The sequence below is a fragment of the Drosophila sechellia genome, chromosome 3R (genome assembly GCF_004382195.2).
Source record: "Drosophila sechellia strain sech25 chromosome 3R, ASM438219v1, whole genome shotgun sequence".
Classification (NCBI taxonomy): domain Eukaryota; kingdom Metazoa; phylum Arthropoda; class Insecta; order Diptera; family Drosophilidae; genus Drosophila; species Drosophila sechellia.
This window is the reverse complement of record NC_045952.1, coordinates 4712696-4728882: the sequence shown is the minus strand read 5'-3', so window position 1 is coordinate 4728882 and position 16187 is coordinate 4712696. Positions and strand designations below refer to the sequence as shown.

Genomic DNA, 16187 nt, shown 5'->3' with positions numbered 1-16187 from the left:
TTCGAATGATTTTCTGAAACCAATGGAAAAATGTTTTGTCGCTTCCAGAATTCCAACATTCTAAAGGGAGAGGTCGACTATATAATACCCTTTTCCCACTTTCGATATGTGGATGTAGCAAAGCAGATGTTTTAGAGCTTGAAAGCGAGCTCTACCTAGCGGCAATTATATAATTTGCTCATATAAGAGGCAGGACAATGATATTTTTGGAACTGCGGTAACTTTTGGAAGGAAAGTAATTACAATTTTGAAATCAACGCTTGATTTAAAAGTAAGACCCATTTCCTTACACTTGCTACCTTAATTTAAACCTAGTATCCGAGATAGAAATTAAGTTCTATGCTGGCTAATTAACTTATTTGAGTAATATTTACCGAAACGAAAGGAATAGGAATGAATTCTTAACACTAAAGTACCTACAAAGCCGTCTTTTATGAATGAGAAGTGGTATAAAAACATAGAAGATTCATCTTCTTCCGGTGAAACATTTGCAGCCCCATATATTGTTAAAAATACGTTACAATTTGAATTTGAAAAATGTGTTCCGTTCACAATTGACGCAGAGAGAGGCAGTGTTGGTAAGCGCGCGCAGCAGCTGGATAGGTCAGTGCCAAAAGGCACTAACGCGTGGCGAGCATAAACATCTGTTTGTCGGAGTCACAAAATGTAGGAAGTTTATGGTTTGTAATCGAGCTAATTGATTGGATTGCTGGCGCAACTTTGGCGTCCCCCGAAATTTGAAGTGTGTTGGGAGTGCTTAACCCACAAAAGTGCTAAATTGCCATGGCAACGTGAATCGAACGCGAATAGCAACACCCACCCACACAGAGACCATTGAAGATCCGCACATTATTGCATCAGCAACTGCGTAAGTGCAGAGCATTGACTCCATTTTTATTTGGCTGATGAAATCGAAGCGCGATTTATGTTTCTTGTGAAATTCCCCAATATGCTTGCCCTGCTGCCTCTTCTGCTGTTTGTTGGTTGCATGAATTCAGTGAACGCGGCAGTTACTTCCTGGAATTCAAACGGAAAGGAGCTTTCCGCGAAGCGTCCTCAATCAATTTCGAGATAGAGAATAATAACGCAGCTGACGCGATCAAAACAAAAGCGCTTGTGTAGAAAATCAGACGCGAAGCAAACGCGGCGAGGACAAGACGCGAAAAGCTGTCAAAACTAAGCGCCGAAAAAGGAAAGGGTCTAGACGACCTAGAAATCCGCTACGCGTATCTACATAAAACGTGATCATTTAATACAGTGGGAGTTATCTCACAATTAAGAAGGTTCGTTTTTTATACTAAGTTTTCTGATCTGAACAACATTAACGAGGTGTGTTTGAATTGGGGACAGCCAAGCTTTAATTGTTAATTTAATTGTTAATAATTGTTCGCGGCTTCGCATCAAAATCACTAGAAAGTTAACTTTTAGATTTCCTGTGAAAGATAGCATATGACGTAATTAAAGCTATTTTCTGCCTTCTAATTGCGAAAATAAATTAAATAGAATTCAAACCTACAAATTTACCACTTATCTTTAACTGTTAAAATTAAATAGATCCGTAATAACATTCCGCATTAAATATTTAGGTAATTTTAAGTTTATTTCAAGTTAATTTTTTTTATGTTCAACCCCCATTTGCTAAACAAAAATTCACCTTTACGTTCCATGAAAGAACTCAAATGCCATGTAGTAGGGTATTGCGAAAGCTTTTGAAGTATTCAGGTGCGCTTGTTCTTCGGTCGACAAAGCAAAACAGCGGGAGCAGGTTATAAACAAAATCGAAAGGCAGCCAAAAGCGGAGAGCACAAGTACGCACACAACTACGAACTACAACTACACAGCACCCAGAACCCAGATAGCCGAACGAACAACAAATTCGACCTGGGCAAATGAAAAGCGCAGCCAAAATCGATATTTTGTGCCAGCGTCGCGCGCAAATAGGAGCTGCTTTAGCGCTTAATATCTCGAATAAACTCGAGCGGATTGGTTTGATTAGTGAGCCAAATATAGGGGTTATCTGGTAAGATGTTTGGAACTTGTCGTTTTATCGACCTTCTGCCCCACCTGCCCCCCGCACATGGGCTCCAAACAACGGCCAAAGTCGTGCCAAACATAAACAAGCGTTTTCAAGGTCGCTGCAAGTGAAAGAGGACGGCCAAAAAAACAAATGGGGAAAATTTCAGTTTTGATGGATACACATAAGCAAACGGTTGCATCAAAACGATACATAGAAGTTGAAAAATAATTGTTTTTAAAGTGAAACAAATGACGTGGTATCGAAATAAGGTTTAAAAATACTTAAGTACAAAATGAAAAGTTATTTCAGCCCAATATTTAACTGCTTGCCGTTGTGAAATGAATAATTCTCAGACTAAATACAGTAAAATATGAGTAAACAAATCAAGTAATATTTACTTATGTATCTCACTGCTATTATTTCAGACACGGCTGTTCGAAAATCTGTATGTATGTACATATGTACACATCTGTATGTATGTACATATGTACACACATACATATGTATGTATGTACGTTTTCGATGTCGCAATTGGCCCAAAAAATGTTTTCTTCTCAAGACAAAGAGTTCCTTTGTCTAAACAGAATTATTAGCATTTACCCCATCTGAAGGAAAGTCATTTGTATTTATTTGAACCACTCTTCTCTTTTGCAGCAACACATTATGGAGTCCTTCCTGAGTCTCTTTGATCCCAATCAGGACGACGGCTTCGAGGAGGAGCCCGAGCTCAATGGCAACAGCAGCGGCAGCGGAAGCAGCAGCAGCGACTATGAGACGGACGCCAATGCCAACGAGTGCAGCGTGGTGAGCGGGATGCCCACCGAGCGAGGCAACCTGATCTTCGACTTCGAGCAGGGAATGCTGCCACCAGAGCCGCAGCTCGGAAATGTGGAGTACAAGCTGAAGCTGGTCAACCCGTCAAAGCAGCGATTCGAGCACCTGGTGACCCAGATGAAGTGGCGTCTGCGCGAGGGAAACGGCGAGGCCATCTACGAGATTGGAGTCTCCGACGCCGGCTATCTGCAGGGCCTCAGCGACAAGGACATGAATGCCTCGCTCACCACGCTCAAGCAGATGGCCCACAGCCTGGGAGCGAGTACCTCGGTGCTGCGGCGAAAGACCATCGCCGCACGTCGCGCCGTCGCCGAGGTACTGGTCCGTAAGATCCCCGACGACCAGCACAACATCGAGGTTCGGGTGGCGGTGCTCGGCGGAGCTGATGCAGGCAAATCCACTTTGCTGGGCGTGCTAACACAGGACGAACTGGACAACGGACACGGCCGGGCGCGGCTCAATATGTTTCGGCACATGCACGAGATTCAGTCTGGTAATATGTCGTTATTAGTACTAATTACAAATATAAATTAATTCAAAATATTTGGAATATCCAGATGTACGACATCTCTTGTTGACCTTCAACAAACTTATTTTCCAAATTCTATCTATATCGCATAAATGACCGATTTGCTTCTCTTCTTAAGGCCGCACTTCCTGCATCTCCCACGAGACCCTTGGCTTCGATGCACTGGGCAATGTGGTCAACTACAAGTACAATGAGATGATGACGGCAGAGGAGATTAGCGACAGATCCAGCAAGCTGGTTACCTTCATGGATCTGGCCGGACACAGGCGCTACATGCGCACCACCGTGCAGGCACTGAGTGGATACTCACCGCACTACGCCATGCTGGTGGTATCGGCGGGCAGCGGTTGCAACGACACCACTGAGGAGCACTTGGCTATTGTGCGGGCACTGGACATGCCCTTCTTTGTATTGGTCACGAAGACAGACATCACATCGCCGGACGCGACGGTACAAGAGTTGTGCAACCTGCTCACCACCATTGGGTGCCGGAAGGTTCCCTTCGTGGTGACCAACACGGATGAGGCCATCTCCGCCGGGTCAAACCAGATCTCCGAGAACATTGTGCCCATCTTTTGCGTGTCGAATGTTACGGGCACGGGCCTAAACCTAGTCACAAAATTTCTGTACGTCCTTTCGCCCGGAATCAGCAACGCCGAGAAGGATCGGCTCGAGCAGGAATCTTGCGAGTTCCAGGTGGACGAGATCTTCCGGGTGTCTGACGTCGGACCCGTTGTGGGCGGTCTACTTGTCCAGGGCGTGCTGACGGAGAATATGCCCATGAAGATTGGTCCGCTGCCTGATGGTAGCTTTCATCCCGTTACTATTAATACTATCCACCGGAACAAGGCTCCTTGCCGAGTTGTTCGAGCTGGTCAGAGCGCTTCGCTGTCTTTCAGTATGGATCAGGACGTGCCCACGCTACGCAGTGGCATGGTTCTTCTGGGTGATATTGGAAATAGTCTGGATGAGCCCTACGGGACCTTCTTCTTCCAAGTGAGTTGCTAGTTTTCATTTATGAGCCATATTATCGTTACCAAATAAATACATTAACTTTCCCTTGCAGGCCAAGGTGTCCGTGCTGTTCCACGCCACGGCCATCTATGTCGGCTTCCAAACCACAGTCCACATAGGAAGCATTCGCCAGACGGCCGTCATTCGGGGCATTATGGGCGGCGAGCGACTGGGCACAAACGATTGTGCTTCGGTGATGTTCGAGTTCGTCGGCCACCCGGAGTACGTGCGTCCTGGAATGCGCATCCTGTTCCGCGAGGGAACCAGCAAGGGAATCGGAGTTGTCACGCAGGTTTTTCCCGTCAACAAGACGGTCATAAAGTAGAGAAGCGGGCCAGCTGGATAGTTTCAATGACATAACTATATATCTCAAACAAAGATGACATGTACATACACTTAATTAGCAATTAGAGGGAGGCGTTAAATCCTAGGCAGATCTTCTGTTCACTTAGTTTCGGGTTCTGTGATTTTTCGTTTAAGCTCGGCTCACAATCGGATGTTGTGAGTAATCCTTCTCCTTACTTCATTAAAAACCACCCCAAAATTCATACAATGTTTCTTTCGATTCGCTGCTGAGCCAAAGGGTATAAGTAATTAACGAACTATCGATTTTTTCCCTTCTATCAGACTATATATATAACTATATAACTCTAAGCAACATTTACCATCAATTCTATGGTATACAAAGACGAAAAAGTGCTCAACAATTTGTTTATTTCGCTCTACTGCTATTAAGCTCATCTTGACTACTGCTATCACTTGTTGCCGGGACACTGGCGCCACCCTCAATTTCTTCCGCCTTGGCTGGCACTTCGGATGTGAACCGGAAGAGGACGGGAACCTCTCCTATGGAGGGATTTCCGTTCGCTTCCAGCAGGCGAATCCACGAGAGCAAGGAGTCCTTTGTGGAGGTGCCTGTGGCACAGATGGCCATAATGGTTCCGTCGTCCTGCTGGTGGACAGAGCGCAGCTTGCCCAGCTGATTGTGTCGTCTTGGTGGAGCACGACCGAAGAAAGGTACTTCAATGTGGGAGACATCGTCCTCGTCCAGCTGACGCTCATCTAATTGAGACAGGAACTCGGAATCTGCATCGGCGCGCAGGGTAAAGTAGTTAATCCGCCGATTCCTAAGCCATATGTGGAAGGGTCCCTCGATGTACAGAGCTTTCTGGCGAGAGTGCTCCCGCAGCAGTTTCTCCTGCTCGGGACTCATTCCACTCACGATCCACGTATCGTCGATGGCATCCTTCAGCTCGCTGGTCTCGAAAACCGTGATCTTGGACCGCAGGTCGACCGTGCACATCCGCTCCAGCGCCAGCTTGGCCATTTCCAATGTATCATCCGGAACAGGATCGGGCAGTGGCCACGGTGAGAGGTTCTTAAACTTTGGCATCCAGTACATCATGCGCCAATACTTGCGCAGTGGATGTCCCTGCCTGCCGAAAACATTAAGCAGCATCGCCTCCATCTCGTGATCGGGCATCACCCCGCAATCCTCCATCTGCTCAAGCAGATCAATGATGCACTGCTGCTGTTTGGGGTAGTGCATGAATTCCGCCTGGAACATGTTGGTGGGTATGAACTTGCCCTTGGGCATCACGTTGATCAGGGCCTTGTAGACCTCCAAGTCTCTTTCCACCCCGAAATCTGCCATATTCTTGAGCGCCGCGTAGATAAACTCCACGTGGTTGCGGCGGTGGACGTCGCGCTCCTGGAAGATTTCCACCATGGTCAAGTAGCTGTTTTTTGTCCTGTCCTGCGCGGCGGTAAAGGGGTTCCTCAATGCCGGCAGGTTTTTTGTGCCGGGTTTCTGTGCCCTGGGATTTGGATTCGGGTTCTGTTTCGGATTTCCCTCATCCGTAGCGTAGCATCGAAGGCGGCTGACCAGCAGGCAATGGCCTCCATTGCCGTGCAGCCGCAGCAGACATTGTGCGCGGCGTATCATTTTTTATTTATAATTAATTAATTTAATAGTTTTGTAATTACGATTACAAAACATTGCACAAGCTGCGGAACTAGTTCGCGTTTTGCAGCACTGCTGCTGCAACATATGTTTTAATAGCGCTGACAGTCTAGCGTATTTAGCGAAATTTGGTAAATTCTGGGGACGGAAAATTGTATTTAATTTTGGCTGTACCTAAAGATTTTCAATCTTGTATAGTGTCATGAGTGTAATACACGCATTTACAGTCATACACTAGTAACAGAAATTGAAGTCAATATAGCATAAGCTCATTCTGCCTTCCTTCACGAATCTCCTTCGGAGAACAGCTGTTTGTCTGGATTTAGGGCAATCATCACTGGTGACTGAGTTGCTCAACACTGTATTAAATCAGTGTATCCTTTGTGCTGCTTTTTGTTGTTATTTCACCGTTTTCTGCGTTATCCTTATTCGCATAGTTTTCGGTTGTTTTTCTGTTGTTTAAGTTAGTTCCGAACCCTGAGTTATTTGCACGGGCGCGCGCCCACATCAAAATGCAATCCAACAAGCCGATCTCTGCGGCGGAGGCCTGACCAGCAGGCAGTATCTATAACAGAAGCAAAACAATAGAATTTGGCTTGGTCCCAAGGAGCACCCACCAGCCCAAGGTTATTTGAGACTTCCAGCCGCCAAGGATGCACTGAAGGGGAGCGGAAACCCAAGGAGCATTTGATGTTCCCGCAATGCGAAGAGGCTAAAGAGGATTCGGGCATCACATTCTACTGACATGTTGTGCTTCGACTCGGAGAGGATGAACTGGTACTACCATGTCCTGGCCAGGCGTCCCTACCTGGTGGTCGTCTCCATTGCTGTCTACTGTGTCGCTTGCATCATCGTGGCCCTCATCCTGAACAAACTGCCGGACTTCAGCGATCCCACCTTGGTTAGTCTTATTAGATTTGCATGATATTTGGAGAAAGTATCTTATCTTTTTTACAATTAATTTATAAAGTTTTAATACAAGAATGTCACTTAAATGATACTATTTTTTTAAATTTCTTTAATATATTTTTTAAATATTAAGGAGGTAAAATATTTCAAATATGTACAGGATTGCTATAGGAAACTACAGGATATATAGAAATTTTCATTATTATTATTGTTCAAAAGTTTGTTAAAATTGTGGAAAATAATATGATTAATTTCTCAGTAATATGACTAATCACTTTATAATGTGATTATTTATCATGATTAATAATATCGGTTGCTCATTTTTCGTTTTTATGATTCAACATACATTTCACTTCAGGGCTTCGAAACCCGCGGCACCAAGATTGGAGAACGACTGACGGCCTGGTATAACCTGTTGCAAGAGACTGACCACCATGGAGCGCTTTTCTCAAATCCATCGGATCTGTGGGAGAGGAGACGCGTGGAGCAGGGCTATGTGGAGACCAGGCTGCATCCAAATCACAGGCGCCGCAAAAACAAGCACAAAAACAGGAACAAGAACAAGCGGCGCAAGGAACAAAATCAAAGCAGCCACGAACATCACGATGTGGCCCAGAAGATGATGCAGTTCAAGAAAAGGCTGAAGGCCACTAGTTCTCCCTCCCCGAATCTTGGCGTTGACACCTGGATGGGGGACAGCGGAGTATTCCGCGACTACGAGATCACAAACGACAGCGCTTCCTCCTCTTTGGAACCCACGCGACGCACTGAGCAGATCGAATATGGCCACAACACCACCTCAGTGGACGAGGAAGAGCATCAGCAGCGGGTGCAGACCAAGAAGAGCACTTGGCGTCTCCTAAAGCAAGCCGCCACCTTGCCCACTGACGGTTGGGCAGACATGCATCGTCGCCAACCCATTGAGGGATTCTTTTGCGACTCATCGCCGCGGAAGGAGTACTCTCATTTTGTGGTCCAGCGGATCGGCCCCAACACCACTGATTCGCTATTTGATTTGAACGGCCTGCTGGCCATGTGCCAGTTGCAGGACCAGATCACCGAAGTGCCCAGCTACCGGGCATTTTGCGAGCCGGAGATGCTTACCACCGAGTGCTGCCGGCCATGGTCACTGCCCAACTACGCCGCCATGCTAGCCAACAAAAGTTCCTGTTTCGACCTCACCACGGAGGATGTTACTTCGCTGCACACGCTGCTCTTGGTCTGCTATGAGTACTTCCACGACCTAAAGATGGACAACCACTGCAACGAAATACCGCATTGTCGTGCTCCTGAAGAGTGCAAGCGGCTAAATATCGTCTTTAACGTCCTGAATTTTCTCACCGATTTTAGTTTCATCAAGTCTAATGTGAGTTATTGAGTTTAAAATAAGCTTAGTCCCCAAAACTATTAACTCTGTTTTGTTCTTATTGTTTGTATTTGTCTCTTCCTTTATTCTTATTGCATTAAATTTGACCAAATAATATTTTTACCTTTTTTTTAGGACTCGAATGTATACCTGAAATACGCCATGATTTTTATACCCGTGGCGCAATCCAACCGCTTGCTGCCGCTGTTCCACGAATGGGAAGACGTGTAAGTATGGACACCAGGCTAATATTTGCGAAATTGATACCGGTCAATGGGTGTGGAGGGAATTACACCATTTTTAGCTTTCATCAAGGCCGGCACGCATATGGTATCATAATAGGTGGTCAAATTGTACTTTGTGAAAAGTTTTCGTAAATCGGTGGCGATTTTGTCCAGAGTCGTGTCCTTTAACCAACGTTCTGGATAGAAAGAGCTCTTAAACGGCTCCGTTTCCTGCAGGCAATTGTAATAGCACCCATATGTGGTCCGGTAGTCCTCGTCCTTGAGAGAGTAACCTCTTTTGTTCCTATAGCGCCGTCGACTTACAAAGGAAACGAAGTCGTTCCGAGAGTAATCGTTCATGTACACCGTTCTACGAAGCTCCTTCACAAAGTCCTTCAGAATTCGGAAGTTTACAGGCGGATACATAAAAAATAGCTTGTAGATCCTTTCGTTACACCACTTGTTGCGCTTGATGAACTGTGCGTAGTCCTCCCGCCAGTCCATTGATTGGGGCCATGTCTTTGTTTTATATTCAATGCCACCAACCTTTAGATTTGCGCAGTAGTGACCACTTATTAGAGAGGGATCCTCTTGGGCTTTCCTAATCGGGGGATTGTAAACGGCTCTTCCAGTATGGTCCACATAATCCGCTCTGCTGGTGGTTACGAGCACCCTCGTCCTTGGCAATTCCATTTTAATCAATTCCTTTTCCCGTTGCACTGGATCCATTTTGCAATTTTTTTTTATTTTTCTTTTATTTAAAAATGTTTTTGGTGTTTTCTGTTTGATAATAATGTTCTGACTGATTTTTCAGGGAACTGAGCAACGAGCTTGTGGAAGTGGTTGCGATGGACTTGGGCCTCGAAAACGAACTCTTTAACGAACTGCTGCTGACGGACGTGTGGCTAGTTTCGCTGGGAGGTGCCTTCGTCATGGCTAGCGTGTGGTTGTACACGGGATCGGCATTCATCACCTTGATGTCCTGCGTAGCTATATGCTTTTCGCTGGGACTAGCGTACTTTTTTTACGCCATCGTGCTGGAGTTTGAGTTCTTCCCCTATATGAACCTTCTGGCCGTGGTAGTAATAATTGGGATTGGAGCAGACGACGTATTTCTGTTTCTTAAAATCTGGCACTGCGTGCTGGCCGAGAGGTTCAGCAATCGATGTACCTTGACCACTCAGTCCCAGAGTGCTCTTCCCACGCCACTGGAGAACAGTGATCACACTGAGTCGCTGGAGAACATCATGGCGCTGACTATGCGACATGCTGCTGCCTCCATGTTCGTTACCTCACTTACCACCGCCTGCGCCTTTTATGCCTCCTACAGCAGCTCTATAACAGCTATCAAGTGCTTTGGGTAAGTTGATGCTTTGCAATTTCAATATTCAACAAGTTATATAAAAATCTTATTGTTTAATAAACGCTATTTTCAGGATTTTTGCAGGAACTGTCGTGGTGACCAACTACTTGCTCATGATAACTTGGTTGCCCGCTTCGGTATCTATTATGGAACGACTATTTGCCACCAGAATATCCTGCCATCATCCGATGTCGATGAAGCTGATTCACGCCTGCAAGAAGTCAATTAACCGATTTTGTCAGATTTTTGAGGAGTGCATCACGAACAGCATCATGAACTATGCCTATCTGTGGCTGCTGATCTTCGGGGCTCTAGGCGCTTCCAGTGCCGTCATTGTGTTCTGGTATCCAGGACTTCAGTTGCCGGAAAAATCACACTTCCAGCTCTTTGTGTCAAAGCATCCATTTGAGGTTTACTCCAGTCTGAAGCAGCAGTTCTGGTTCGAGAAACCATTGCAGGCGTACGAGAACTTCAAGATGCACATGCATTTCGTTTGGGGCGTTCAGGCGGTGGACGACGGCGACTATACGAACCCCAACTCATACGGCCACCTGCACTATGACAATAATTTTAACGTATCCAGCAGGCCGGCACAACTCTGGATCCTTGACTTTTGCCAGAGTGTGCGCCAGCAACCCTTTTACAAAGAGACCCTCGGCATGCTGTTGCCCAATTGTTTCATTGAAAATCTCATCGACTATATGAAGCGCAGGTGAGCATATACAATCATCTACATACTTACAATGGTTTAGAAAGCTCAAAGAAGCTGGGTTCGGAAATATCGATTTTTTTAATTTGAAAGCTGGAACTGGTTTAGCTGGAGATATAGACACCAATACATATTGCAATAAGTTATAGGAGGTTTTGTTCATGTTTCAGATGCATCGATGATATGGATAGTACCAGGAAAGACCGTTCACCCTGCTGTGACGCACAGTTCCCCTTCGAGCCGCACATATTTGAGTACTGCTTGCCACAAAGCATATCCAACATGTATGACACTACATTTTTCCGGCCCGGCGTGGCAGGACCCAAGTTCGCAGAGGCTCCTCGCCTGGAGACGGAGGATTACCTAGGAATTAGTGGAAATGAGAGTGCAGAATACAGCACCAACCGATCATTTACACCGCTACTGGCCAAAGCCCTGGTCATCGAGTTCGAGTCCAACGTGGCCTACAGCACCATCTACGCAAATATTAGGCAGTTCTACGAGTCTGTAGAGCACTGGTTTCAGCTGCAGTTAAAAACGGCACCGCCGGAACTTCAAGGAGGATGGTTCACGAGCGACCTGAAATTCTACAATGTGCAGGACACCCTTTCGCATGACACCCTGGTTGCCATTTGCCTGGCCATGGCTGCATCACTTGCAGTGCTCCTATGCTTCACTGTCAACATATTGATTTCCATCTACGCCGTCCTAACCGTGTCGCTAAGCATATTCAACACCGTGGCGGTGCTCATCCTGCTCGGCTGGCAGCTTAACATCTTGGAGAGCATAGCGGTGAGCACGGCTATCGGTCTGGCAGTGGACTTCAGCCTACATTACGGTATTCACTACCGGATGTCCCCGGTTAAGGAGAGATTGGCAGCCACACAGTTTGTACTATCCCGCATCATTGGACCCACAGTAATGGCGGCCACCACAACTGGTCTGGCTGGTGGAATCATGATGACCTCCAACATATTGCCCTACATACAGATTGGCGTCTTCCTGGTCGTTGTCATGATCGTTAGCTGGTTCTATGCCACTTTCTTCCTGATGAGTCTGCTGCGGGTTGCCGGTCCGCAGCATGGTTTTCTGGAACTCAAGTGGACGTTGTGGAGCAAGCGAAGCAGTGGCAGCAGCAAGTTCTACGAGCGGTAAGGCTTTTATCGTATTGACCCTTTCAATTAATCTAGCTGTAATGGCATTTTTATCAAGCCGCCTAAGACACCTGTTATCAGTTATTAAAACTCTAATTTCTTTGTGCAGGAAACCCAGCCAAGTGATCGCCAGTGAGCAGCTGCTGACGCCCACAAGCTCGGCCATCGTGGAGCTGGCGAACTCGGAGACGCACGAGCTGGAGTCCCTGAACTCCAACAGCCTGATCAAAACCATTTCGGGCACCGAAAGCGCCCACGCATTGTCCTCGCTGCCGAGGGACTTCGAGCACTCATTCCAGACGCTGCACGAGTGCAAATATCAAACGTATCCGTCTACATCCAATTGAGTTAGTTACTATTGCCGGACAGCGCGTTGTTGTTGCCAGGGAGAATCAGGCAACTGCATTTTTATACAGGGTACGGCGGCTCTCAAGCCTGCCCGAGATACATTTATATATACATATACAAGCCGTGTGTCGGCATATTAGTTTTAAAATATGCTGGCGGAGGCATATGTACGTGTTGTGCGAGTTCTACATTGATATACTCTAGATATATGTGTAATTGTACTTGGTAGGATTAGGCAAAGCGAAATCTTTTAAACTCTCCTTAGTGTGCTATTTTCAAAAGACTCCAGGCGATTGCAATATGCTTTTATGCTTTTTTTTTCTTCTGAAATTGCACATTCAATGTTCCAGCCAAGTGAATACGATTTGTAAACTGAAGCAATTAGCGGAGGAACTGGGTACTGGGTACTGGGTCTTTGTCGGTAGGACTGTACGATGACGGTATTATTAGTTCTTAGCCAAACGTTTCAACGCTGTTTATGTTCTTAACTGTAATCAAAACAATTTATACTCTGGTTTTATATTAGGTGTTAAGTTGGGCCGCATTGTTGGCGCCAGCAAGGTGTAGTTACTTTATACGATAGTTATATGCGCAGAGATATGTGTTGTCTATCCTAGTTGTAGCGTTCAAAACATAAGAACATACACACGCTCACGTTTGTAATAACCATGTAACTGTGATACAGAAGGTGAGAAACTTAATGAAATCGGTGTTTATACAGACCTAGTGTTATATCCCTAAACAATGACGTATTGTAATTACCTGCAACAAAATGGCCCTGTACTTCCTTCATTGAACTTATGTGTTGAAGTGATTTAATAAATGTTACTTGTAAAACCACTACAAATGCACTCTCAGATCAAATTGATGGATTTGCAAATCCGTCATAGTGCGGATACATTTATTTACTTTCACTTGTTAACCCGAAGACGAATTTGCTTCATTTACATCAATACGGGTTTGTGTGGAATGCTTAGTGATAAACAAATTGCTTGCACTGGCTTCCACTTTCCATTTTCATGCAAGCAGTTTCCTCGATTAGACTTCCATGAAGGTCCAATTCCACAGAAGGCTCAATTAAAACGATTCCCCGACTGGCTTGATTGTCAGCTCATGGATCTGCACATTGGGAGGCGTCTGGATGCAATAGGACACTGCATCGGCGACATCCTCGGCGCGCAGCATGGGAAAGTTTGGAATGACCTCCTTGATTTTCTCATCAATGATCTCTGTGTCGACGGCGCCGGGACTTATGCTCTAGAAATGGATAGGTATTAAGATTCATATTAGTGTGTTAGTTGTAAGTAAGTATCTTAAGTAACTTTGCACTATCAACATCGAACTGACTATTAACCATAATATGTCTAGTTTTAACTTCAACATTGCTCTTAAATCCCAATCAAAAAGTTTTACCCAAATGGAAAAACATATTAGAAACAGTTAGCTATGAAGATCTGCAAATATCATCACCTGTTTTTGCCCCGAAGCAATGATTACGATTCGGAAAGTCTAACCATAATCTATTGTTTTTCTGTGCCTAATGTACATCTGACCGGCATTTTCAAAGTGAATTACACAATCAAATGAAATCAAAGTCTACTGCCCCAAAAATATAAGTTAAAGAGAAGTGACTTGATCGATGAGGTACTTTGATCTTGAACGTTCTGATTCTAAACTCACCGTAATCTTGGTCTGGGTCTTCTTCACCTGGAACTCCTGACGCAGGACCTCCGCCAAAGCGGTGACCGCGAACTTGGAAGGGGCATACATCTTGAAGTTGAAGCCGGGCACCACAGGAATTTTGTGACCAACAACGCTGTTGACGACTACCACATGGCCATCGGTGACATTGCGCGTCTGCTGCGATCGGAAGGCTTCGCGGGCACACCACACGAATCCCAGTACATTGGTGTCAAGAACGGCTCGCATGTCTGCGGCATTGTTGGGATCCGTGATGAGGGAACCGGTAGTGATGCCGGCGTTGTTCACCAGGACATCAGCACCTCCAAGGGTCTCATCTACCCATGCGAAGGCATCGATCACCTGCTGCTCCACGCTGACGTCACACTTTCGGCCATGGAAGCGGGCTTGTTGATCTGCCGGCAGAGATTCCTTTAGCTCCTTCAAGCGCTCCTCCCGACGAGCCAACCCCACGACGACCATGCCCTTGGCCACCAGATCCTTGCAGCAGGCGGAACCGATCCCAGAACTGGCACCCGTGACCACAGCAACGCGATTCAACCAACGATCCATATTGATAGATATTGTATTTTTTTACGGGAGGTCTTTCAATTCGAAAACTCGCACAATAACTGAGCTCTCGCTCATTGATACCACACATTTTATAGGCACCAGTGGCTTTTTATACTCAAAGAGCTTTCGCTCACAGCACTATGGTCCAGAATTCGTTTTTTTTGGCATAAAGTCTAAATTTTAATGTCAATATATCGTCCTTTAGCAATTATTTTCTAATAGAAAATTGATCATATAAATAAAAACCAAAAACAAAATTGACCGAATGCTTCACTTAATCTTTTTATGAGCTTTGAAAGGTGCAGTGTTAAACAGCTGATTGAGGGAATGCAATTCCAGCCATATTATTTGCTTACTTTTGCATCGATCGTTAATACGCATCCAAAAATTATAGTAAAATATGGAAAATAAATTCCAAGGTATGATGTTTTTAACGTATGTAGGTGATATATGTATAGTTGTACTGTTTTTATGTTGTGTGACATCCGATTTATGTGTATCTTAACAGAAAATTTGAACGTGTCCCCTGTGTTTCGTGGAGTATAACTAATTTTCTGACAATTTCTGACAAAAGTTAAAAACGTCAGTTTGTACCTTTAACTATTGTCTTTGACGGTAAAGTAATATCTTTTGCCCATTTTTGCTCGTTTTCTTAAAAATTTGATTTTATATAGGCAAGTTCGAGTTCAGACATAGCGACCTCCTGGACATTTGGAGGCGTAACAATAGGCAAATAAATTATGTTTCGGATTACGTTTATTCCGCAATCAACAACAATAATCAGGAATCGAAAAAGACAGAAGAGATTGAAAAAAAAATAGTAAATTTTGAATTATTTATTACAAGAAAACTGGCCGAGTGTAACAGACAACTAAGCCGATTTATTTCCAAATATACCAAGTGGATGGCCTCTAAGATAAGAATTCTTGTTAGTGATATTGAAAACACCAAAACACCCCAGCAAATGGGACGCCGAAACTTATATTACCAAAATGCAGGAGAAAGATTAAAAAGGAAACTGAAAATGCGAGTGAAGCCAGGAATAAACTTAACAAAAGGGACCGACTATCACATGCAAGGAAAATTAGTCGGATCAATAGGATGAGTGATATTTTCCACAGAGCGATTGATTCCTCGGACCCACTATTATCAACAATTTGTTTATAAGAAAAAGAGAAAAAAAATAGGAAACTTCCGAAGGCAGTATAAGTCTTTTGAAAATACAGTCTAATTTTTAACCTGATCCATGGGATTGGATTCACATTCTGATTCTGATTCGAGTTCAGATTCGGAAATTTATAATGTAGAACTAAAAGAAGAAGAGGGCGATTATTTTTAAAACAACAATAAACACACCTTAAAAAAAAAAAAAAAAAACAATGAAATTTTGTTGACTCCTGAGTCATACCAGTAGTTAATATGGGAGGCAAGAGAGGGCGTGGTCGCACAGACTCCAAATTTTGTGCGCAAACTATTTGTGATTTAACAACAAAATGTACAAAGT

At 44.7% G+C, this 16187-nt stretch overlaps 5 protein-coding genes across 8 annotated transcripts; 2 read left to right on the top strand and 3 right to left on the bottom strand.

The window, feature by feature from the left end:
* Positions 1-703: 703 nt before the first annotated feature.
* LOC6614044 (GTP-binding protein 2) lies at positions 704-4942 on the top strand. 4 transcript variants are annotated; one of them, XM_032721347.1, is made up of 4 exons: positions 704-868; positions 2672-3344; positions 3499-4376; positions 4447-4942. In XM_032721347.1, the coding sequence occupies exons 2-4, from the start codon at positions 2681-2683 to the stop codon at positions 4717-4719; spliced, it is 1815 nt and encodes a 604-aa protein (XP_032577238.1). In that variant the 5' UTR covers positions 704-868; positions 2672-2680; the 3' UTR covers positions 4720-4942. The 4 variants fall into 4 exon arrangements, with proteins under 4 accessions (XP_032577238.1, XP_032577239.1, XP_002038498.1 ...); XM_032721348.1 differs by lacking the exon at positions 704-868 and adding an exon at positions 1035-1283; XM_002038462.2 differs by lacking the exon at positions 704-868 and adding an exon at positions 1898-2020.
* A 149-nt stretch (positions 4943-5091) lies between these two features.
* Positions 5092-6421, bottom strand: LOC6614043 (evolutionarily conserved signaling intermediate in Toll pathway, mitochondrial). The gene has a single exon (XM_002038461.2). The coding sequence runs from the start codon at positions 6337-6339 to the stop codon at positions 5107-5109; it is 1233 nt and encodes a 410-aa protein (XP_002038497.1). The 5' UTR covers positions 6340-6421; the 3' UTR covers positions 5092-5106.
* Positions 6422-6702: 281 nt separating this feature from the next.
* On the top strand, positions 6703-13270 carry LOC6614042 (protein dispatched). The gene is made up of 7 exons (XM_002038460.2): positions 6703-7258; positions 7625-8632; positions 8768-8859; positions 9671-10216; positions 10293-10931; positions 11099-12079; positions 12192-13270. Exons 1-7 carry the CDS (start codon positions 7103-7105, stop codon positions 12427-12429), a joined length of 3660 nt encoding a protein of 1219 aa, XP_002038496.1. The 5' UTR covers positions 6703-7102; the 3' UTR covers positions 12430-13270.
* Positions 8846-9652, bottom strand: LOC116801449. Its single transcript, XM_032721101.1, has one exon. It carries the CDS (start codon positions 9583-9585, stop codon positions 8878-8880), a length of 708 nt encoding a protein of 235 aa, XP_032576992.1. The 5' UTR covers positions 9586-9652; the 3' UTR covers positions 8846-8877.
* A 47-nt stretch (positions 13271-13317) lies between the features above and the next one.
* On the bottom strand, positions 13318-14749 carry LOC6614041 (farnesol dehydrogenase). Its single transcript, XM_002038459.2, has 2 exons — positions 14111-14749; positions 13318-13687 (listed from the first exon to the last, which is right to left on the bottom strand). The coding sequence occupies exons 1-2, from the start codon at positions 14681-14683 to the stop codon at positions 13508-13510; spliced, it is 753 nt and encodes a 250-aa protein (XP_002038495.1). The 5' UTR covers positions 14684-14749; the 3' UTR covers positions 13318-13507.
* Between the last annotated feature and the right edge of the window lie 1438 nt (positions 14750-16187).

What these genes read in the sequence shown, in the direction of transcription:
- LOC6614041 (XM_002038459.2), bottom strand. Translation starts at nt 14,683, where the DNA reads ATGGATCGTTGGTTGAATCGCGTTGCTGTGGTCACGGGTGCCAGTTCT. An exon ending in AGACCCAGACCAAGATTACG is followed by an intron (nt 13,688 to 14,110) that starts GTGAGTTTAGAA and finishes ATCCATTTCTAG; the next exon opens with AGCATAAGTCCCGGCGCCGT.
- LOC6614043 (XM_002038461.2), bottom strand. Translation starts at nt 6,339, where the DNA reads ATGATACGCCGCGCACAATGTCTGCTGCGGCTGCACGGCAATGGAGGC.
- LOC116801449 (XM_032721101.1), bottom strand. Translation starts at nt 9,585, where the DNA reads ATGGATCCAGTGCAACGGGAAAAGGAATTGATTAAAATGGAATTGCCA.
- LOC6614042 (XM_002038460.2), top strand. Translation starts at nt 7,103, where the DNA reads ATGTTGTGCTTCGACTCGGAGAGGATGAACTGGTACTACCATGTCCTG. An exon ending in ATCGACTATATGAAGCGCAG is followed by an intron (nt 10,932 to 11,098) that starts GTGAGCATATAC and finishes TTCATGTTTCAG; the next exon opens with ATGCATCGATGATATGGATA. An exon ending in AGCAGCAAGTTCTACGAGCG is followed by an intron (nt 12,080 to 12,191) that starts GTAAGGCTTTTA and finishes TTCTTTGTGCAG; the next exon opens with GAAACCCAGCCAAGTGATCG.
- LOC6614044 (XM_032721347.1), top strand. Translation starts at nt 2,681, where the DNA reads ATGGAGTCCTTCCTGAGTCTCTTTGATCCCAATCAGGACGACGGCTTC. An exon ending in CATGCACGAGATTCAGTCTG is followed by an intron (nt 3,345 to 3,498) that starts GTAATATGTCGT and finishes TCTCTTCTTAAG; the next exon opens with GCCGCACTTCCTGCATCTCC. An exon ending in ACGGGACCTTCTTCTTCCAA is followed by an intron (nt 4,377 to 4,446) that starts GTGAGTTGCTAG and finishes TTTCCCTTGCAG; the next exon opens with GCCAAGGTGTCCGTGCTGTT.